Raw genomic sequence first — 23,961 nt, 5'->3', positions numbered from 1 at the left:
TTACAAATGTACTTCAATTTCTGTCTGTACACGGCATGTCTAGATTAAATGAGATATACGGTATCTTTTTCAAGCAGTTTGGTGTAATAAGTAAATCGTAAATTTTGTCGTCTTTGAAAAATTTACTGGTGCTTATTAACTCCGAATTGCACTCGGAAACATGCTGGTACTAATACATATATCTTATTAGACGTTATTGGTGTGTAGTATCGCTGAGTATTTTTACGAGTTGTACCGTATTTTGACGAGCCCGTAGGGCTCATCAAAATACAACAAGTAAAAATACTCAGCGATACTACACACCAAAACGTCTAATACGTTATTTATTATCTAACTGCTACCTGCTTAGTCTTTCTGCTCATTTCTCACGAGGCGAAAAGCAAAGCGGATAGAGAAGCATAACGAGCACAATCAACTAGTTAAACAGCTTTTTTTTATAATACAAAATAACCAACTGTCCAAATAACCGTACAATATCGCAGGATGTTTGTGCTCTATTCGCGCGTTATTTGTACTCTACTTTGTGCAGTTGGATAATAATAACCGGTAAGTGTAATATGTCAACAATCTCTCACACCACCACAAGTCAATTAACACAAGGAAGGCTGAAAGACTGCCGGCATTTAGTTTTTAGAAGTTCTCTACGTAAAGGGCATTTTGCAAGGGTGACTTTTAGACTCATCAAAGCACCCATGCACAGCTTACAAGAGATTTGCTGTCCTCCAAATAGCCAATGGAACCAGGTTGGTTATCTCATCCAAAATGTGTCTTTTCCATCTTTTGCGCCAGACAGCCATAACCGCGATATTCTGAAGGCGAGTCTCGATGGCCAGGGTTACGCCGGTGAAAAACCATTCAATAACCAGCGCAACTAAGGTATGAATAACAAATTCCTAAAGCAGCCTCAACAATGAAATGTTTTGTAAGTAAATGAATTGGTATACGTACAACAGTCCGTTAACAGACACAATGGCAGTTGATTCAGACAACATGCTTATAATAACGATATCAGCCATCAGTCTTTCTCAGCGAGGAGTGCGAAAACTTCCCCAAGGAGCTGATTTTCTTTTCAAGATTACATGACAAATATGATCAATAAAGACCATGGCACTTCGTTCTAAAACTTCTATCGCGCCGTGGATTATTCCAAGAACAGCGATAAATTTGAGGTTTTCAAGCTCCGCCTGCATTACCCGAAACATAACTACTGATCCAAAATACAACGGCACTAACAAGACGTATGAGTATCCCGGATGAACAATTTTCTTCAGGCGTTAAGTGCAAAATCGTAAGACTACCTTAAAGACAACTTCAGAGAGAGGTGAGAAGAGTGCAATAAGGAGTTTTCCATGTTCAGTTTGTTTGTTGTACATTGGATAAATAAACGATGCTGCAGAGATGCCAATAAAGAAAGTAAAGCTGTAGGATGTTGTCAATTTTATAAATTAAGTCGCTCTCCTCAACAGGTTCCGGAAGTGATTTGTCAGAAGATAAACTTTCCAACATATGCTACTTAGAGATATAATGTTGAGAGGAATCTTCTGAGTCACAGAAAGCTGGGAATGAGATGTTACAAAGACTTGAAGGACAACACGATACACTGCATCCACACAGAACAGGACAAAAACAACAATAATGAGTTTTCTTTTCACACCCTTTAACTGATACGGTCGAAAAAGAAAAAGCATTTCTACAAAGAACCACACATAAAGAAAGGCATCACCTATCACTTGAGACAATGTTCTGATCCACTGTATTTTAACTGGGATTGTCTCCTTCGGGTGAAATTGGCAGTTGCGTGTCGTTTCGTAAGAGACGTAAGCGATCATGACGTAAGAAAGGCCGAGGATGACAGCGAATAGAAGTGAAATCAATGCGCCGATGTACATTGATTGACAAACTGTGCGAAGAACGGATGGTCTGAATCGCTTCCAAGCCATTTCGTCATTTTCATCTTGCTGTTGGTCTTCATCTTCATCTGGTGAGCTAGCGCCAATGACCCGGTATTTAACTCGAGAATTACCGATTGACAAGAGATCATATTCGTCGTCCGATGGCGGTGAATATTCCTGGTAAATAGGTTTATCAACGGGCTGACAATTCCACTCTCGACCCTCACTGTTTAAGCTGTCGTTACATCCGAAGATCTCCACCTCAGGCTCATCAGGGTCGTAATGCTCTGCCATGCTGCGTGTGAAGCTGAATGAAACACGAGCAAAAACTTCAATCAGGAAACTGTTATTCATTGTCCGCTATAGAGTCTTCGAGTGAACACTCGAAATCTTCGATACCGAATGAACATGTTTCCGATAAGCTGCAGGTTTTTTATTATAACGTTTTGAAAGTGAAAATGCTAACAAAGCAAAAACAATCAGCATGTTAGCGAAAGTATTGATTACTCCACTTGTCCGGTGAAAGTTGGAGAATAAAGATGTTGACGATCAACGTTATTAGTTGCATATATTTCTATCTACTGATTACTGACTAGTCAGTAATCAATACTTTCGTTTTTCCAGAGATTGTCAGATGTAATCTAAGCCATGGACACTACTTGGTAATGTATCAGGCGGGACATACTATTTTGCTTTCTCTGATTTTAGGCGCATTGTTCTTTAATATCCATGATTGAGTGTAGGTCTGAAAGTAAATTACTACACCTCATTGAACAAATAGAATATCACTCACTTCTTCGCCGATTTTGAGTTAAGGATTTTGTTCTTTAAGGCAAACATTTCACCAAAAACCTCTTCTGTAACATTTAGTCGCGAAAAATACTGATTTCTTTGGCAAAGAGATAATTGTCGTGTATGACGGAACTTCACTTCCTCTTTGCAAAATGCTTACGTATGCAAATCGTTTTTCATTTATACACGATGATTGAAACGGCTCAAAAGTATTTGTCAGATGAACTCTTAATAGAACGAAGCACCGTGGTCTTCATTGATCATATTTGTCATGTAATCTTGAAAAGGAGATCAGCTCCTTGGGGAAGTTTTCGCACTCCTCGCCGCGAGAGACTAATGGCTGATACTGCTGTTTTAAGCATGTTATGTGAATCAACTGCTATTGTATCTGTTAACGGCGTCTTGTACTTGTATCAGTTCACTTACATGCAAAACATTCCACTTTTAAAGCTGCTTCAGGAGTTTGTTATTCATACCGTAGTTGCGCTGGTGATTGAATGGTTTTTCACCGGCGTATCCTTGGCCATCGAGACTCGCTTTCAGAATATAGCAGTTATGGCTGTTTGGCGCAAAAGATGGAAAAGACACATTTTTGTTGCAATGGCTAATCTGTGTCCAATGGCTCTCTGGAAGACAGCAACTTTCTTGGAAGTTGTGCAAGGGCGCTTTGATGAGTGTAAAGGTCATCCGTGCGAAATGCCTTCCACATAGAGAACTTCTAAAAAACAAAATGCCGGCAGTCTTTAAGCCTTCCTTGGGTTAATGGGCGTGTATTGATCAAGATCTTTGACATGTTGCATCCAGCGAAATGTGGCAACGAGGAGAACAAAATCGACCCGCTCAGCTAGTGGAAGGCAAGAAGTCTTTCATTCTTTTCATAATCCGAGGTCTATTTGCGACAAGCGACAACGGAAAACTTTTAGACAGTCCTTGGCACAATAAAAAAAAGAGCTTGTACGGACGCCGTTGTTTTCCGTTTACAGGGCGTTCGCTCATGCACGCGCCTTTCTTCTTAATAAAAAATGACAAGAGTTAATACTTAATTCTGATATGCATATAGATACTGGAATTGTAGTAAATTTATCATTCTAAACCCTCCAAGAAAGTGAATTTGGAGCGCGCTATATGTAGATAAAATCGTGTACAACGGATATGAGACATCAGAGATTGGCTCGATATGAATTTATTCGTAGAGTAAGTTGTAAGTACTTTCGAAAGTTGCGCGATCATCTTTAACCACTTATTTCAACACATCCTTTCAGATGCTTTCAAGATGACAGGATTTCATTTGTTTGGTAATGGTTTCTAGTTTTCTACGGCAATTAAACAGTTCGATACCTTTACCCAATGAGCATTCAGTTCTTTTGTGTAACTGTTAAGTTGAAAAAAAAACTTTCGATCATTTGCTTCTCTACGAGGTTCTGTTGACTCGAGAGACAGTTTTATTCATGAATAAAGTTTGCTATGATCCGCAGAACTTGGAAGAGTTTAGTGACGTGATAGTTTCTTCTTCTGCTTTTCATAAGTGCACTGAGAGGCTGGTAAGGGGGCACACTCTCTCTAGAACGAATCATCTACTTTAAACTTAGTTCCTGACAATTCAGAGATGCAGAAACATCGAGATATGAACAGATAAATGTTTTTGGTCACCAGTTATTTTCCAAGAGTTCATGTCATAGTTGTTAAATTTTAAACCTGCCTGTTTTCATTAAAATTCAGACTTTAAATACAGACCGCCATACTATTCAATTATAGACAAAAACATTTAATTATTTGTTTCATGAGTTGCTTCGTGTCATAAGCTGTGCTTCCAAGCGAAGTGGCCTTAAGGGCTTTTGAGAATTGACCACGTGTTTAACAAAGTAAGCAAAATGATTCTCTTCCAGCGTATGCAAGTGTGCACCTTCATATAATTCTAAGCGCTATTTCCCTCACGGACTATTTGTCCTTATGCAGTGTATGGCTTTTCGTGTGTGTCGTTTGGTTATAATTTGACAGGTTAAGAGCGACTGACACCACTGAGGCTATTAAGATTAGGAAAAAAAAGCGGCCATTGTCTCGAAACTTTTCCCTTCTCACTCGACTGAGCATCAAGAGCAGCCAAAATGGATATGAACTGCATTGATTTCGCTGAAAACGCTGAGTATACAAAAATTTACTCAGGCTGGAGTTTGCCACGTAATCACTTTCATTATGGATGTATTTTCACTTTCCAGGTATAAATTTAACTAAAAGATAGCAGCTATTAGGAAAGATTGCATTTTGTATCTAAATTTTAAACGCCTCACTCACAGTCGGTCAGTGGACGGGCGAATACTGATGAGTAGCAGAACACTGATAGAGGTGTTTGATCACATTGTGTTCAATTTCACACGAGGCGTAACAGAGCTTTACAATCTTGAAGAACCTGAATTTTCAGCGGAGTCTTTTGGCTACAATCCACTGGAAAGTACTGGTCGAGGATGATATTTTCATCTTGTCGATGAGTTCATATTTCAAGAATACAGCAATAGAAGGGATAGAGCTTTTTGTTATCTTCCTACACCACGTCTTAATTGTGAGATTTATAGACGGTAATTTAGTGTTAACAACTGGGTTGAAAACGTAAATTAAACCAGTAAATGGACCAGTCAAAGAGCGAAGTGAAGGAAACACAAAGCATTCACGGATTACTTTCGACATTCAATTAAAAATTGCTTAAACATAAGCGAATGTATGTATTTCTGAATAGAATAGTCACGAAATGTGGGGTCAAGGGATAGTGTAAGACTAAGCACTTTGTTGGAAGGTTTCCTCCAATTGCATCGTAGATTGTTCGCGCTTCCTTCTTCCACGTTTAAAACTAACACTCGCCCACCTCAGAGGATGTAGTTCGTGGCTTTTAAACTGTGCTTTAGTGGTTTTTATTTAGTGATGAAGTCAAGTGATTACATATTGATATGATCAAATGAAGTACGATGGGTGACAATGAAAACAAGAGGTTTTTTGGTGCTAAAATTATCATGCATGATTCCTCGTACAAATCAAAGCCTACGGGTCGAGCGGGAAAATATGCGCAAAACAAAATCAGCCATATTTACATGGTATTTTTATCCGTCATCAAGAACTCTTGCTGTGATGCCATGATCAGCAAGATGAAGATGAGGATATGGCTTCGAAGCAACTCATACCATCCGCTTTCCGCACATTTTGTAAATCGATGTACATTGGGGCTTTAATTTCACTTCTAACAGCCACCATCACAGGCTCTCTTTTCGTGTTGTTCACTGATCTCTCTTACAAAACTGCACTTAACTACCATGCAGTCCTGGCCCAGGGAATTAATTCCAATAAAATGACAATGATTGAGATATATTTCTAAAATTGCATCTTGCACTACTTATTATATATGGTTCCCTGTGAATATGCTATTCCTATTTCGTCCTTATCAAGTAATGGGGTTAGACAGAAAGCTCTTTCTGGCCACTTTCTTTGCGCATTGCTTGGATGCTCTTTGTCGTGTTGGTTTACAAGCCTTAAATGCATTTGGGTCACCAGCACTTGCGGCCGTCCCTTTGTTTCGTTTTTACAGTGTTCTCCCTTATTTTAAGCATGACAGGTAAAATAAATTTTCAAACCGGTAAAGCAATCCTTTTACCTGTTGAATTTTCAAGAATTCCAAGCAATTTTAAACGGTAACGAAAGGTACTACAGGCAGTAAATGTTACCGGTTACCGCCTGAAAAGGAGAACGCTGTCTAATATATCTTAACAAGTATATCTTTTTAATCATTTCTCGGTCGGTCATTCGAGGAGACAACGAGGCAGATTATTCTTACAGTGTTCTCCCAAGCTATTTGTGCTATATTCTTGGTTTCATCGCGGTTTATTCCATTTACCCAGTATACAACGAAAAAAACAAGAAAGGTAAATTATTAACCGCTATCTTTGCTCCGCCTATTGGGGTTTTGCTCAAAATCATTTGCAGGACTAGGGAACGTTTCCCATCCGGGACATTCATACGTCTTTATGGCACCGGTATATTTCGGCTCAGCGGTGATGTTTCGAGTTTAAGCTAAGCTGTTTATGATCCACGGCGACTCATGAAATAATTCGTGGAATTACGGAAGTCTTAGAAAAGAGCATAATGGTCGCATTTGATCACTACTGACAGGTTATTTTGAGAAAAACATCAGCACCTTGGGGAAGCTTTCGCACTCCTCGTCGTGAGAGACTAACTAGCTAAAATCGCCATCGTGAGCATGTCGTATTAATCAGTTTGTGTCATGCCTGTTTACACCGTATTGTGCTCATATCAAGTGGTTTACCTACCAAGTCAATCCTTTGTAAAATTCCTTCAATCTTTTGCCATCCACTATCAGAACATGGCCGTCATGGTTGTTTGGCGGAAAAGATGGTAAGGACATCTACTTTTATTAATTGTCACCACAGTTCCCCTTAGCATTATAGTCAAGTACATTCCTCGTAGAAATTATGCAAAATGAATTACTTCAGTTGGATAATTACGCAGATTTCTGAGACACGTAAAGGGCATCGAGAATTAAGTCAGGGTAGAAATGGATAAATATATCTCCAGTTGTCTTTTTGCATATAGCTAATCTAGTAAGCTGAACACTGTTGAAATCAAAAGCACTGTACGTATTTCGTTGTAAAAATTTATTTTTCATTTATAGTATTTTTCAATCTATATTTTTTATACATGACAATTGAAGGGTATATTTCGCTGGAGCGAATCTCAGTTAACATAATAATGGGTAGTTGTTTTGGAGCGTAAACTACCAACGTGGTGGTAAATTTGGAAGACACATTTTGATGTGATATGTTTTCTCGCAAAAGCAATAAAATATGGAATAAATTTAGAGGATGATACAATTTGAGATATGTTTTACCTTTGGTTGTATGCTTTTATTGTAGTGTTTTCACTTGCCTTATGTTGAAATGAAACCGTGAGAGACTGGGTGTAATCCTAAGTTGAATCGACACGTTAAGTCATGAATGGTTGTTTTGGGTACAGATCACCCGTGCAAAATGCCCTTCACTTAAAGAACATGTTGCTGGCAACAATTAAGTCTTCTCAGGTCTCCCCACTTCAAAATTGAATTAATTACAATTATCATGGGCTAGTGATAATTTTTTCTTGGAAACTCATAGAATAAGATTATTACGCACTCGTGTGATTGAAGGCACCGTTCCTTGCGGGCAGAGCTCTCCTATTTCCGTATCTTTCACAATGTTTTTACGATGTCACTTTTCAAACTTACCAAATTATGTAATTAATCATTTAAGTTACATTAAAAAAGGAACTCAAACAAAAACATAACATTTGGATATCGTCAAGAACTTAAAGTTGTAATAATCCTTAGCTTTAGTGGTCACGAAATTAAATGAAAAAGAACTTACACTTTTCTAACTCTTTTAATTAAGTCTAGTTGACTTAGATTTGTTCTGTTAGTCTCCACCGCCATTTATCATGCGATCGTTTATCTCAAACTACATTGGTGCTAAGAAACACACCTTTTTTTTAATATCGGTCAAATATCCCTCGCTCTGAATATGGCTAATTGTTTCAGTCAGATAATTACACAGATGTTCGAGACACTTTGGGGCCAACGAGAGTCATATCATACAGTCAAATACTTGTTCGGATCGAAATCGCTCTGTAAATTTAAAGGTGCCTTTTGCATATAGCTATAGTCAATGGGTAGTCCGAAGAGTGTTGAAATAAAAAGCATCGTTGCTATTTCCGTGTAAATTCTATTTTTTTTTAAAATGGTAGTTATCGCATCTATGTTTTATCCATGGCAATTGAAAAGTATTTCTCAATAGAGCAATCTCCGTCAACTTAAATATTACTATGGTAAATGATCAGGTTTTGTTCACCCGATTAAGCTAAAATATATTTCTGTCACGTGATTTTGAAAAGATGATCGGCTTCTTCGGGAAGTTTTCGCACTCCTCGTCGTGTGAGACTAATGTTTGAGTATGACAATCATGAGTATGTAGTATGAATCAGCTGCTATAGTGACTGTGAATAACATTCTGTACTCTTATCAATTTATTAACAATTACGAAAAACTCTTCGAAAAGTCCCAAACGTCAATTCTATTGGTGATTGAGTGGTTTTTCGCAAGCGTGTGTCTTGTGATCGAGGCTTAATATCAGAACATGGCTGTCATGGCTGTTTGGAGAGAAAGATGGAAGAGACACACTTGTGGCAATTGTCAATGCGTTGACATTGGCACTATGGTTGAGTACATACTTCATGAAAGTTTTTCATGTTCGCTCCGTATTCAGCGGTAAACACGTTTGTAGCCGAAATGTAAAGAAGTAACCCTTCTTGATACAGACACAACCATCAGAGTACAAATTAATGCACCAGCTTCACCAATACATTTGAATTCAGTGTAGCATCATAATATGGTAATGAAACGAAATTACTCTCCTTTGACGGCGGCACAATGTATTTAGCTCACTTAATAATCTTTTCTTATTAAGGAAATAACTAAAGCCGACTTTACATGTGAATCTTTGTTTACAACATTGTCCTTGATTGAATATTTACATCGAATAATAATTTCCTTACTGAGATGTAACAATATAAGACCCAAAATAAGTTGTTTTGTTGGTTAGAGAATTTAGCCTGACACCGGCACGATTGACGTTATGGCAATGCTGATAGAGTAGAGTTTGCCGAACTGGCTAATCTCTTTATATTACAACTTTTTTCCGTACAGGGTATGTTTAGAAAGGCTTTTGAGAATATGGAATTATGTGAACATCAAAGTGAATTTGATCGATATAATCATTTGTCCTGACATACGTATTATATCTGAGAAGAATCTTAGATGGTCTACTTCAGCCCCCGCCGTGAGATGAATTAGCTCGCGAAGAATGCAATCTTTATCAACTAACTTTCAGTTTCAAATGAGCCTGAAAATTTATGGCTATCGTCTGGGTTACGAAGATCTTATTTTATTGTAATTGCAGTCTAATCATTAAGAATATGATTTCAAACGAACCTTGATCTCTTCGTCGAGAATTAAGCTAATGTTGAAGAATTCCCTTCAGCTTCATCAATGTAAAAGCATCCGTTCAAATATAGATATTTCCTTTTCTGCTAAAAATAACTGAGAATAATGAGTTGAATGAATTTCAGTGGTTTTCCTTTGTAGTGTAACAACATGTACGAGTTGTCTGCAAAGACTGCGCATTGAGATGAAAACTGGGTAAACTTTTTTACTTTAATTTGTATATCAATCGCTATTCGACATAGTTTATGTGCATGTTCTGATATTAAGTCAGTGATCAAGGATATGTCACCCACGATACCAAATATTTACTCCCGAGAAAAAAAATTTGAGAAAATATCGAAAGTCCAAAGCATCATCGAAAGTTTCCATATTCATGCGCATCTACGTCCAACTTTTAGGAATGACATTATACGCATTAGAAATGTTGAAATTGAAATCGAAAGTCAGTTGAAACCTTCCTGTTGTATCTCAACGTTCGTTGTAAAAGTAAATCATTCCAAAATGAGTAGCAATACATTGATAGAAGTTTTTGGTCACATCGTGTATAGTTTCACACGAGGCGTCACAGAGCATTACAATCCTGATGAACCTGAATTTACACCGGAATCTTTTGGCTACGATCCTTTACAAAGCACTGGTCGAGAATGGTATTATCATCCTTTTGATGAATTCATATTTCAAGAATACAGCGACACAAGGGATACAGGTTTTTCTTATCTTTCTTCATCAAGTCTTAATGTACGATGTATAGACGCGTGCACACCTGAAGAAAACGAAGAGACATTAGACAACAACCAAGATAAAGATCATTCAATGGCTTGGAAGCGGCTCAGACCATCCACACTTTCGACATTTTGGAAAGCATTACGTACTGGTGCTTTGATTTCACTGTTGACCGCTGCTTTAATAGGCGCACTATATATAATGATAACCTACGTCAGCTATCAAACCAAAAACAACTGCCAGTATAATGACACGGAGACAATTCCTGAGAAACTACAATGGATTAGAACTTTGTCTGACGTCACAGGTTGTGTTTTCGTGTACTTGTGGTTCTTTGAAGTTACGCTCTTACTTTTTCGACCATATCAGATAATGGGGTTGAAGGGGAAACTGTTCCTTGTAGCTTTTCTTCTGTTTTCTTTGGATGCACTTTATCGCGTGGCTCTTCAACTTCTTGGAATATCCCGTTCTAAACTTTCTGTGTTACAAAAGATTCCACTGAACGGTTTTTTCCTCTGCAGTGTATGTTGGCAAACTTATCTCTTAACAAATGTATTCCGTACTCTAACAAAAAGGCGGTATTTATTTTTAAAAATGATATTGCCAATCTGTTTCTCTCTCATAATCGCCATCTTCGTAGCATCTTATATTTACCCAATGTACGGCAAGCAAGATGAGAAAGGAAAGCTACTTATAGCAATCTTCTCGCCTCTCATCGGGGTCGTTCTTAAGGTGATCTCTCGAATATGCGTTCAGCGGTTATGGCGTATAACTCATCCAGGACGTTCGTTCGTCTTGCTTACGCCGTTGTATTTTGCAGCAGCGTTTATGTTTCGAGTGTTGCAAGCAGACCTTGATAACACCAAGTCTATTGCTATTCTTGGGATAGTCCATGGTGCTGCAGAAGTCATAGAGAGAAGCACTATGGTTTTCATCGATCACATTCTCCATGTAATTTTACAAAGAAAAACAGCTCCTTGGGGAAGTTTTCGCACTCCTCGGCGGGAAAGACTTATGGCTGATATCGTAATTTTAAGCATGCTTTATGAATCGACTGCTATTGTGTCTGTTAATGGCGTCCTGTATTTGTATCAGTTCATCTTCTTACAAAATATTTCACTTTTAAAGCTGATGCAGGAATTTGCAATTCATACCTCAGTTGCGCTGGTTATTGAATGGTTTATGACCGGCGTATCCTTAGCCATCGAAACTCATTATCAGAATATAGCAGTTATGGCCGTTTGGAGAAAGAAATGGAAAAGACACGTTTTGGTTGCAATGGCAAATCTGGTTCCAGTGGCTCTCTGGATGACACCGTACCTCCTAGATATTGTACATGGGCGCTTCGATGAGTCTCAAGATCGCCCGTGCAAAATGCCCTTCACTTAAAGAACGTGTGGCTGGCAACAATTAAGTCTTCTCAGGTCTCCCCACTTCAAAATTGATTATCATGAGCTAGTGAAACATTGCGCGAACTGCATCTAATACCAGTAATGCGCTCACCTTGCAAGGTGAGTGCATATACGCATGCGTATTATTCCAAAGCAAGTTACAGGAGTTCGATGGCGTTTCTTGGAAACTCATAGAATAAGATTATTACGCATTCGTGTGATTGAAGGCACCGTTGCTTGCGGGCAGAGCTCTCCTATTTCCGTATCTTTCACGATGTTTTTATGATGTCACTTTTCAAACTTACCGAAATTTTGTAATTAATCATTTAAGTTACATTAAAAAAGACACTCAAACAAAACTATAACATTTGGAGATCATCAAGAACCGTTTAAGTTGTAATAATCCTTAGCTTTAATGGTCACGAAATTAAATGAAAAAGAACTTGCACTATTTTGACTCTTTTAATTGAAATAGTTTAAGTCTAATTGACTTAGATTTGTTCTGTTAGTCTCCACCGCCATTTATCATGCGATCGTTTATCTCAAACTACGGTGGTGCTAAGAAACACACCTTTTTTTTTAAATTTCTGTCATATATCCCTCGCTCTGGATATGGTTAATTATTTAATTCAGATAATTACACAGATGTTCTCGACACTTTGGGGGCAACGAGAGTCAAATCATACAGTCAAATACTTGTTCGGATCGAAATCGCTCTGTAAATTTAAAGGTGCCTTTTTGCATATAGCTATAGTCAATGGGTAGTCCGAAGTGTGTTGAAATAAAAAGCATCGTCGCTATTTCGGTGTAAATTCTATTTTTTTTTAAATAGTAGTGATCGCATCTATGTTTTATCCATGGCAATTGAAAAGTATTTCTCAATAGAGCAATCTCCGTCAACATAAAATATTATTATGGCAAATGATCAGGTTTTGTTCACGTGATTAAGCTTAAGTATATTTCTGTCACGTGATTTTGAAAAGATGATCGGCTTCTTCGGGAAGTTTTCGCACTCCTCGTCGTGTGAGACTAATGTTTGAGTATCGCAACAATGAGTATGTAGTATGAATCAGATAGTGACTGTGAATAACGTTCTGTACTCGTTAACGTATAAGAACAACACTTTGAAAAGTCCCAAACGTCAATTCTACCGGTGATTGAGTGGTTTTTCGCAAGCGTGTGTCTTGTGATCGAGGCTTAATATAAGAATTAGCTGTCATGGCTGTTTAGAGAGAAAGATGGAAGAGACACTTGTGACAATTGTCAATGCGGTGGCATTGGCACTATGGTTGAGTACATACTTCATGAAAGTTTTTCATGTTCGCTCCGTATTCAACGGTAGACACGTTTGTAACCGAAATGTAAAGGAGTAACCCTTCTTGATACAGACACCACCATCAGAGCACAAATTAATGCACCAAATTCACCAAGACATTTGAATTCAGTGTGGCATCATAATATGGTAATGAAACGAAATTACTCTCCTTTGACGGCGGCACAATGTATTTAGCTCACTTAATAATCTTTTCCTATTAAGGAAATAACTAAAGCTGACTTTACATGTGAATCTTTGTTTACAACATTATCCTTGATTGAATATTTACATCAAATAATAATTTCCTTACTGAGATGTAACAATTTAAGACCCAAAATAATTTGTTTTGTTGGTTAAAGAATTTAGCCTGACACCGGCACGATTGACGTTATGGCAATGCTGATAGAGTAGAGTTTGCCGAACTGGCTAATCTCTTTATATTACAACTTTTTTCCGTACAGGGTATGTTTAGAAAGGCTTTTGAGATCATGGAATTATGTGAACATCAAAGTAAATTTGATCGATATAATCATTTGTCCTGACATACGTATTATATCTGAGAAGAATCTTGGATGGTCTGCTTCAGCCCCCGCCGTGAGATGAATTAGCTCGCGAAGAATGCAATCTTTATCAACTAACTTTCAGTTTCAAATGAGCCTGAAAATTTATGGCTATCGTCTGGGTTACGAAGATCTTATTTTATTGTAATTGCAGTCTAATCATTAAGAATATGATTTCAAACGAACCTTGATCTCTTCGTCGAGAATTAAGCTAATGTTGAAGAATTCCCTTCAGCTTCATCAATGTAAAAGCATCCGTTCAAATATAGATATTTCCTTTTCTGCTGAAAATAACTGAGAATAATGAGTTGAATGAATTTCAGTGGTTTTCCTTTGTAGTGTAACAACATGTACGAGTTGTCTGCAAAGACTGCGCATTGAGATGAAAACTGGGTAAACTTTTTTACTTTAATTTGTATCTCAATGGCTATTCGACATAGTTTATGTGCATGTTCTGATATTAAGTCAGTGATCAAGGATATGTCGCCCACGATACCGAATATTTACTCCCGAGAAAAAAGTTGAGAAAATATCGAAAGTCCAAAGCATCATCGAAAGTTTCCATATTCATGCGCATCTACGTCCAACTTTTAGGAATGACATTATACACATTAGAAAGATCAATTAGAATTGGAAAATAATCGAGAAAATATGAATGTTGAAATTGAAATCGAAAGTCAGTTGAAACCTTCCTGTTGTATCTCAAAGTTCGTTGTAAAAGTAAATCATTCCAAAATGAGTAGCAATACATTGATAGAAGTTTTTGGTCACATCGTGTATAGTTTCACACGAGGCGTAACAGAGCATTACAATCCTGAAGAACCTGAATTTACAGCGGAATCCTTTGGCTACGATCCATTGGAAAGCACAGGTCGAGAATGGTATTATCATCCTGTAGACGAGTTTATATTTCAAGAATACAGCGATAGAACGGACACAGCTTTTTTTATCTTCCACCATCAAGTCTTAATGTGAGATGTATAGACGCGTGCGCACCAGAGGAAAATGAAGAGACTTTAGGCGGCCAACAAGATAAAGATCAATCAATGGCTTGGAAGCAGCTCAGACCATCTGCTTTTTTCACAGTGGGGAAAGCAATGTATATTGGAGCACTGATTTCACTGATAACGTCTACCGTTGTAGGCTTTCTATTCATGTCGGTCATTTATCTGTCGTATAAGACTGAACTCAGCTGTCAGTTTCACTCTAGAGAGTCAATTCCAGTACAAGTTCAATGGATCAGTTCAATATCTGGTATCCTCTCCTGTGCCTTTCTATACATGTGGTTCTTCGTATGTATGGTTTTGTTATTTCGCCCATTTCAGCTGATCGGGGTGAAGAGAAAGCTTGTCCTAACAACTTTTCTATTGTATGGCTTAGACACACTTTATCGTGTTGCTCTTCAAGCGTTGCAAATAAATCAGACAAAGGCTTTCACAAAGCAAAAGATCCCTCTTTGTCTTTTGTTTCTTTTGAGCATATGCGTGCAAGTTTATCTTTTAATGAAGCATTTTTTGAGTGGACGCTCGAGAAGACAACGGGCAACATTTTTCTTTCAAATTATTCTACCGACCTGTTTTAGCGATATTCTTACTTTTCTCGCAGCTAATTCTGTATACCCAGTTTACGTCAAACAAAACAAAGAAGGTAAACTTCTGATCGCTATTTTCGCTCCGCTTATTGGAGTTGTTCTGAAAGTAATTTCAAGGATTTCCGTTCAGCGGTTGTGGAAATTTACACATCCGGGATATTCCTATGTGTTACTGACGCCGGTGTATTTTGGCTCAGCTGTTATGTTTCGAGTATTGCAAGCCGACCTAGACAGTTTACAATCCATGGCTACTCTTGGAATAATTCACGGCGTTGCAGAAGTATTGGAAAGAAGCATCATGGTTATCATTGATCACTTCTGCCACGTGGTTTGGAAAAGAAAATCAGCTCCTTGGGGAAGTTTCCGCACTCCTCGCCGTGAGAGACTAATGGCTGATATTGCCATTATGAGCATGTTGTACGAGTCGATTGGTATCGTGTCTTTTAATGGCGTTTTCTTCTTGTATGAACTTGTTTACGTGGAAAACGAATCCTTTGCAAATTTGTTTAAATCGTTTGCCATCCAAACATCCATTTTACTGGTGATTGAGTGGCTTTTCACCAGCGTATCTCTTGCGATAGAAACTCATTATCAGAACATGGCTGTCATGGCTGTTTGGCGGAAAAGATGGAAAAGACATATACTTGTAGCAATTGTTAATGCAGTTCCCTTAGCATTGTGGTCCAGCGGGTATATCATAGAGATTTTACACGGACGGTTCAGTGAAACTAACCATCCTTGCAAAATGCCGTTTTCTTGAGAGTGCGCAAAAGTTGCGGAATGTTGACTAAATCAGAGTTCCCTTCGTCTTTAAGTAATATTTGTGTCGATTTGATAACTACGAGCTCAAATTGGGTGTAAAATGGAAAGGTTCACGCAATTTATCTCGAGACATGACTCTTATTCTTTCAAAGAATTGTACAAGTGTTTGTTATTTCTTTGAATAAAATGACTGAGGTACCACACACATAATGTTTAATAATAACTAATATTGTATCGATTAACCGATAGCTATTAAATAAAGGTATGAACTGCACTTTCTAGGGGTACAGAGGCTTGATAACTCTATAACTCTCTATATATAACTCACTTTAAAGGCTAATGAAAGACGCAAAGAGTTTTCAAATCACTCAGCCCAGTCTCTAGAGATAACTTTTGTTCCGTTTACCGTACATCGAGAACCGATCGAAATGTTATATCAGTACTATATAAGCCCGGGTATTGTTAATTCTTAAACCGAGAAGAGTAAATCAGTTCTTAGTTTCTTGAATTTTGTTAAGTGTAAATGGGAGATGAGACATTATAGTAAATAGTGCAACCTCGTTTCTTAACCCTCACCCCACCCCTCAGAATAAAGTAGGGGACGTTTCAGTTGCGCATCAGCAGTTGTACTTAAAGGGCAAAGGTTTACCAATACTGCATCTAACTAACTCTGATGAATACTTTGGAACTAGAATAAATTGGATTAAGTCTATTTTTGCCGGAATATTTAAGGTCACTATTACTGATAGCGAATCGTAATAAAAATTCTTTTCGATCTTTAAACTCTGAAGCAGGGGTTTGGTTCACTGCGTTATATTTTTGCATGAGTGCATCAGAAATTATATTCAAGTGTGAAGTTTAGTAGATTAATTTTAAGAATATCACGAGATTCTTAACTTCTGGAGTTTCCTCTATCTACAAATCATCTTGTTCAGTGCGTGACTGCTGGACAGTAAATTGTTTCACTTAGAAACGGTACACTCCAAATACACTGTCTTGAAAAATTTAGAAATACAAATGTACCTCAATTTCTGTCTGTTTTTGCCCGTGTTTTATTCAGCTTCACACGTGGCGCGACACAGCATTACGACCCAGCTGAGGCTAAAGTGGAAACCTTTGGATATAACGATAGCTTAAGCAGTGAGGGTCGAGAATGGAATAGTTAGCCCGTCTATATTATATCTCTATATATCTATTGTGTCTGTTAAAGGATTGTTGTACTTATACCAATTCATCTACTTTCAAAACGCCTCATTGTTGAAGCTGCTTCACGAATTTGCAGTTTATACCTCAGTTCCGCTGGTTATTGAATGGTTTTTTACAGGTGTATCCTTGGCCATCGAGACTCGCTTTCAGAATATAGCAGTTATGGCTGCTTGGCGCAAAAGATAAAAAAGATACATTTTGGTTGCAAATATTTTGGAAGTTGGACATGGGCGCTTTGATGAGTGTAAAAGTCATCCGTGCGAAATGCACTAGAACTTCTAAAACCTAAATGTTGGCAGTCTTTCAGCCTTCTTGGGTTTATGGGCGTTTATTGCTCAAGAGTCTTGACATGTTGCATTTACCGAAACGTGGCAACGAGGAGAACAAAATAGACCCGCTCAGCTTGTGGAACGCAAGCAGTCTTTCAGTCTTTTCTTAATCCAAAGTATATTTACGACAGGCGACGAGCAAACTCCTATGGGCGAGCCTGCGAGGTGCTTGGCACGATAAAAAAAAAAGAGATTGCAAGGACACCATTGTTTTCCGTTTACACGGCGTTCGCTCATGCACGCACTTTTCTTTTTAATAAAAAAAAATGGCAGGTCCTAATACTTAATTCTGGTATGCATATAGATACCAGAATTTTAGTAAATTTATCATTCTAAACTTTTCAATAAAGTGTATTTGAGTGCGCGTATGTAGATAAAATCGTGTACTACGGATGCGAGACATCAGAGATTAGCTCGATGTGAATTTATACGTAGAGTAAGTTGACAGTATTTTCGAAACTTACGCGATCATCTTTAACCACTTATTTTGAAACATCCTTTCAGATGCTTTCACGATGACAGGACTTCATTTGTTTGGTAATAGTTTTCTAATTTTCCACGGCAATTAAACAGCTCGATACCTTGACTAAATGAGCATTCAGTTCTTTTGTGTAACCAATAAGCAGAAAAACCCTTAAGCAAAAAACCCGAATCGAAAATGAGCTTTCGGTCAATTTCTTCTTTACGAGCTTCTGTTGGCTCCAGAGGCTGTCAGTTTTACTCATCAATACGGTTTGCTATGATCCGTAGAACCTGGTAGAGTTTAATAAGTAGCGTGATAGTTTCTTCTTCTGTTTTTCATACATGTATAGGAAGGCTGGCGCTAGTATCAAGCTCCTGAGAATTCAGAGATGCAGAAATATTCAGAAATGAATGGATAAATGTTTTTTTCACTAGTTATTTTTCCAAGAGTTACTGTCATAGTTGCTAAACCTGCTTGTGTTCATCAAAATTCAGACTTTAAATACAGACCGCCATACTATTCAATTATAGACAAAAACATTTAGTTATTTCTTTCATGGTTTGTTTCGTGTCATGAGCTGTGCTTCCAAGCGAAGTGGTCTAAAGGGCTTTTAAAAATTGACCCCGTGTTTAACAACGTAAGCAAAATGATTCTCGTCCGTTTTGTTCTTTTGCATTAACAAAAACTGTGTTCCTGCTTTCATTTTCAAAGGATCAGAGAAAGTCTGCGTTGGTGCCATCCTCGCTGGATACATTTCATGTTTCCTGTGTATGCAAGTGTGCACCTTGATATAATTCTAAGCGCTATATCACTCACAGACTATTTGTCGCTATGCAGTGTGTGGCTTTTTCTTCGTTTGGTTATAATTTGACAGGTTCAGAACGTCCGAAACCACTTTCAGCCACCCTTAGACTGTTAGGATTAAAAAAGCAAAGTGGCCATCATCTCAAAACTTTTCCCTTCTCACTCGACTGAGCATAAAAGGCAGCAAAAATGAATATGACCTGTATTGAATTCGTTGAAAACGCTGAGTATATCAAAATTAACTCAGGGTGGAGTTTGCCACGTAAGCACTTTCTTTATGGATGTACTTTCCAGGTGTATATCTACCTAAAAGATAGCAGCTGTTAGGAAAGATTGCATTTTGTATCTAAATTTTAACCTGTGCAGTTCAAGTCGGTAATTTGACGGGTGCACAATGAATAGCAATACACTAATAGAGGTGTTTGGTCGCATTGTGTTCAGTTTTACTCGAGGTGTGTCAGAGCATTACAATCCAGAAGAACCTGAATTTACACCAGAGTCGTTTGGCTACGATCCTTTGGAAAGCACCGGTCGAGAATGGTATTATCATCTTGTAGATGAGTTTACATTTCAAAAATACAGCGACAGAAGGGATACAGCTTTTTCTTATCTTCCTTCATCAAGTCTTAATGTGAGACTTAATGATGCATGCATACCAGAGGAAAATGAGGAGACGTTAGGCGGCTTATCAGATGAAGATCGAGTAATGGCTCGAAAGCAGCTCAGACCATCCACCCTTATAATTTCCTCCCTTATATGACGCAAGTAATAAAAGCTTTTACATGAATTTTTTTTCAAGCCTTTTTATTACCAATTAACCAAAGTAGTATTCGCTTATTTACATCAGTTCTTAATTAAACAATTTTTACAAAATATTCACAACACAGAAATCCTCGATATCTAATATTTAACAACAAAAAAAAATCATCAGCAAAAAAACTACACTCTTACAACAATACCTACAAAACTGTATGTCTAACCCTTAGCTGACAAATAGAATCTGCTTCATTACGGTTAATGAAATGAAACTACAAAATGACAAGAACAAACTTTGCACAAAAATGAGTGAAACATAATGTCTGTTTACCACCTGAGGTGGATCATATATAAAAATCAGTTCTTAGTTGTTTTAATTTTGTTGAGTATAGAATTCCATAGTTACAGAACGAGTTTTTGCAAAGTAAGTTCAGTTAACTCTCACGGGACTCTTGAAATCAGTCCACTGAACTCCACACTTGAGTATAATTTCTGATGCACTCAAGCACGAATTCAACCCTTCAGAGTTTTAAGATTGAAAATAATTTTTACTACGATTCACTATCAGTAATAGTGACTTTCAATATTCCGCTAAAATTAGACTTAAACCAATCTATTCTGAAGTTTTAAACTATTCGCCAGACTTAATTAGATGCAGTGTTGGTAAACTTGTGCCCTTTAGGTACAACTGCTGGGGCGCAACTGAAGCGTCCCATTCTCCATCCTGAGGGTGGGGTGAGGGTTAAGAAACGAGGTTGCAATATTGACTATAATGTCTCATCTTCCAATGTTATTTATTTAATGACTGAGTGGAAGAGCCAGACAAGGAAATATTTGACTCGAGATCAGAACCGAGAGCCAAACATTTTCACGTCCTTAATATTATGTAAAAAATTGATTAAGTAATTGTTTTATTATACAGTTTTTGAAACAATCTGCCAGGGAAGACACTTTTCCTTGGCACTTCTTGATTTCCACAATATTAAAAATCCTTTTTCCAATCTACCAATCATCTTATTGAGTGCGTGACTGCTGGACAGTAAATTATTTCACTTAGAAACAGTACAGTCCAAATACACTGTCTTGAAAAGTTTAGAATTATAAACGTACCTCAACACGGTATGTCCATATTAAAGGAGATATGAGGCATTTTTTTAAACCGACAAGAAAGGTGATGTTATTGAAAGCTTCATGGTAAGATCCTTATAAAACGAGTGCACATTACAAAGAGCGTCCGCACGCTTTGAAAATTCCGTGTGTCTTGACTTTCTGTGATGTTTTTTCTCGTAAATTATTAACAAGAAATAACATGATTTCATTTGCAATTTGATGTAATAAGTAAATTGTAAATTTTGTTGTCTTTTAAAAATTTGCTCGTGCTTATTTACTCCTAATTGTACTCGTTAGTTAGTACTAATATATATATCTTAATAGAAGTTTTGGTGTGTAGTATCGCTGACGAATAAAACAAAAGTACAACGAGTAAAAATGCTCAGCGATCTTATACACCAAAACTTCCAACAAGTTATTTTTTATCCCACTGCTTTTTTTTCTGCAAGGTCTTTCTGCTCATTTCTCATAAGGCAGGAAAAGCAAAGCGTAGCGCACGCAACCGACTGGTTTTTTTACAGTACCGAATAACTAACTGTCCAAATAACCGAAAAATACCGCAGGATATTTGAACTCTACTTTGTGCAGTTGGATAATAATAACAGGTAAGTGTAACATGTCATCAATCTCAAGCACCACCACAAGTCTATTGACACAAGGAAGGCTGAAAGACTGCCGGCATTTAGTTTTTAAAAGTTCTCTATGTGAAGGGCATTTTGCAAGGGTGATCTTTAGACTCATCAAAGCGCCCATCCACAAATTCCCAGAAATTTGCTGTCGTCCAAATAGCTAAGGGAACCAGGTTAGTTATCGCAACCAATATGTGTCTTTTCCATCTTTTGCGCCAAATGGTCATAACTGCTATATTCTGAAAGCGAGTCTCGATGGCCAAGGTTACGCCAGTGAAAAACCATTCAATAATCAGCGGAACTGAGATACGAATTGCAAGTTCCTGAAGCAGCTTCAACAAGGAAATGTTTTGGAAGTAAATAGATTGGTATAAGTACAACAATCCATTAACAGACACAATAGCAGTTGATTCACATAACATGCTTAAAATGGCAATGTCAGCCATTAGTCTCTCACGGCGAGGAGTGCGAAAACTTCCCCAAGGAGCAGATTTTCCTTTTAAGATCACATGACAAATATGATCAATGAAGACCATGGTGCTTCGTTCCAGGACTTCTACTACGCCGTGGATTATTCCAAGAACAGCGATGAATTTGAGGTTTTCAAGTTGTGCCTGCATTACTCGAAACATGATCGCTGATATAAAATACAACGGCACTAACAAGACGTACGAGTATCCTGGATGAGTAATTTTCTTCAAGTGTTGAGTGCAAAGTCGTAAGACTACCTTAAAGATAACTGGAAAGAGAGGTGAGAAGAGTGCAATAAGTAGTTTTCCATGTTCAGTTTGTTCGTTATACAATGGATAAATATACGATGCTGTAGAGATGACAATAAAAAAAGGGAAGCAAATCGGTGTTGTCAATTTTATAAATAAACTCGCTCTGCTCGACAGGTTCCGGAAGTGATTTGTCAGAGGATAAACTTGGCAACATATGCTAATTATAAATAGAACTTCGAGAGGAATCTTCTGAATCACAGAAAGCTGGGAATGATATATTCCAAAGACTTGAAGGACAATACGATACACTGTATCCGCACAGAAAAAGACAAAAGCAACAAGAACGAGTTTTCTTTTCAGGCCCTTTAACTGATGCGGTCGAAAAAGAAAAACCATTTCTACAAAGAACCACATGTAAAGAAAGGCAACACCTATGACGTCAGACAATGTTCTGATCCACTGCATTTTGACTGGGATTGTCTCTTTTGTGTGGAATTGGCAGTTGCGTGTCGTTTCGTAAGAGACGTAACCGATCATGATGTAAAAAAGGCCGAGGATGACAGCGGATAGAAGTGAAATTGATGTGCCGATGTACATTGATTGACAAACTGTACGAAGAACGGATGGTCTGAATCGCTTCCAAGCCATTTCGTCATCTTCATTTTGCTGTTCGTCTCCATCTTCATCTGGTGAGATCGTATTGGTGACCCGATATCTAACTCGAGAATTACCGACTGTCAAGAGAACATCATCGTCGTCCGATGGCGGTGAATATTCCCGATAAATAGGTTTATCAACGGGCCGACAGTTCCACTCTCGACCCTCACAGCTTAGGCTATCGTTATATCCTAAGATCTCCACTTCAGGCTCATCAGGGTCGTAATGCTCTTTCACGCCGCGTGTGAAGCTGAATAAAACACGGGCAAAAACTTCAATCAGCAAACTGTCGTTCATGATCCGCGCTATAAAGTCTTCGAGTGAACACTTGAGATCTTCGATACCTAATGAACGTGTTTTGAATAAGCTCCGGGTTTTTTATTACGATGTTTTGAAAGTGAAAGTGCCAACAAAGCAGAAACAATCAGCATGTTAGGGAAAGTATTGACTACTCCACTTGTGAAAGTGAAAGTGCTAACAAAGCAGGAACAATCTGCAAGTTAGCGGATATATTCACTACTCCACTTGTTCAATGAAAATTTGAGTAAAAGAGATGTTGACGATCAACATTATTAATTATAATTAATATATATAAATATAAATAAATATAATTCAATTATAATTAATTGAATTTTAAACAAATCCCTACAAAGAGGTAGTCGGAGTGAATACTTCAGCTCGTTGACATCTAATAAACATGTTATGAATAAGCTCCAGTTCTTTTTAGTGTGATGTTTTGAAAGTGAAAGTGCTAACGAAGCAAAAATCATCCAGCTCTGTCAAGGATCTGGTGTAAATGCCGGCCAAGTGTCGACCAGAAGAATCCACCACTATACTGTACAGCGTGAAAATTCAAGTGACAAGATGCCAACGATTAGTCAGTAATAAAATCTGATGTTTTTCTAGAGATTGTCAGATGTAATTTCACCAATGGACCATGCACTTGGTACAGGCGGGAGGTATTCTTTTGTTTTGTCTGATATTAGGCGCATTTTTCTTTAATATCCATGAAAGTAAATAACTGCACCTTATTGAACACTGAGAATATCAATCACTTCTTCGCCAATTTTAATTTAAGAACTTGTTCGTTAAGGCAAACATTTCAGCCAGGACCTCTTCTGTAACAATCAGTCTCGAAAAATACTGATTTCTTTGACACTTTGTCTTTGCACGGTGCTTATGTACGCAAATTGTTTTCCATTTGTCCACGATGATTGAAACGGCTCGAC

At 37.8% G+C, this 23,961-nt stretch overlaps 2 protein-coding genes and 2 pseudogenes across 2 annotated transcripts; 2 read left to right on the top strand and 2 right to left on the bottom strand.

The window, feature by feature from the left end:
- Window positions 1-468: 468 nt before the first annotated feature.
- On the bottom strand, window positions 469-2,261 carry LOC149038417 (uncharacterized; annotated as a pseudogene).
- Window positions 2,262-10,165: 7,904 nt separating this feature from the next.
- Window positions 10,166-12,470, top strand: LOC149038416 (uncharacterized). The gene has a single exon (XM_089185830.1). The coding sequence runs from the start codon at window positions 10,216-10,218 to the stop codon at window positions 11,824-11,826; it is 1,611 nt and encodes a 536-aa protein (XP_089041956.1). The 5' UTR covers window positions 10,166-10,215; the 3' UTR covers window positions 11,827-12,470.
- A 1,479-nt stretch (window positions 12,471-13,949) lies between these two features.
- On the top strand, window positions 13,950-16,179 carry LOC149038415 (uncharacterized; annotated as a pseudogene).
- Window positions 16,180-20,396: 4,217 nt separating this feature from the next.
- On the bottom strand, window positions 20,397-23,628 carry LOC149038414 (uncharacterized). The gene has a single exon (XM_089185085.1). It carries the CDS (start codon window positions 23,027-23,029, stop codon window positions 21,425-21,427), a length of 1,605 nt encoding a protein of 534 aa, XP_089041211.1. The 5' UTR covers window positions 23,030-23,628; the 3' UTR covers window positions 20,397-21,424.
- Between the last annotated feature and the right edge of the window lie 333 nt (window positions 23,629-23,961).

The sequence above is a fragment of the Pocillopora damicornis genome, chromosome 10, assembly GCF_964200805.1.
Source record: "Pocillopora damicornis chromosome 10, jaPocDami1.2, whole genome shotgun sequence".
Taxonomy (NCBI): Eukaryota; Metazoa; Cnidaria; class Anthozoa; order Scleractinia; family Pocilloporidae; genus Pocillopora; species Pocillopora damicornis.
The sequence above is the reverse complement of the archived record's forward strand: the minus strand, read 5'-3'. Positions and strand labels throughout refer to the sequence as shown.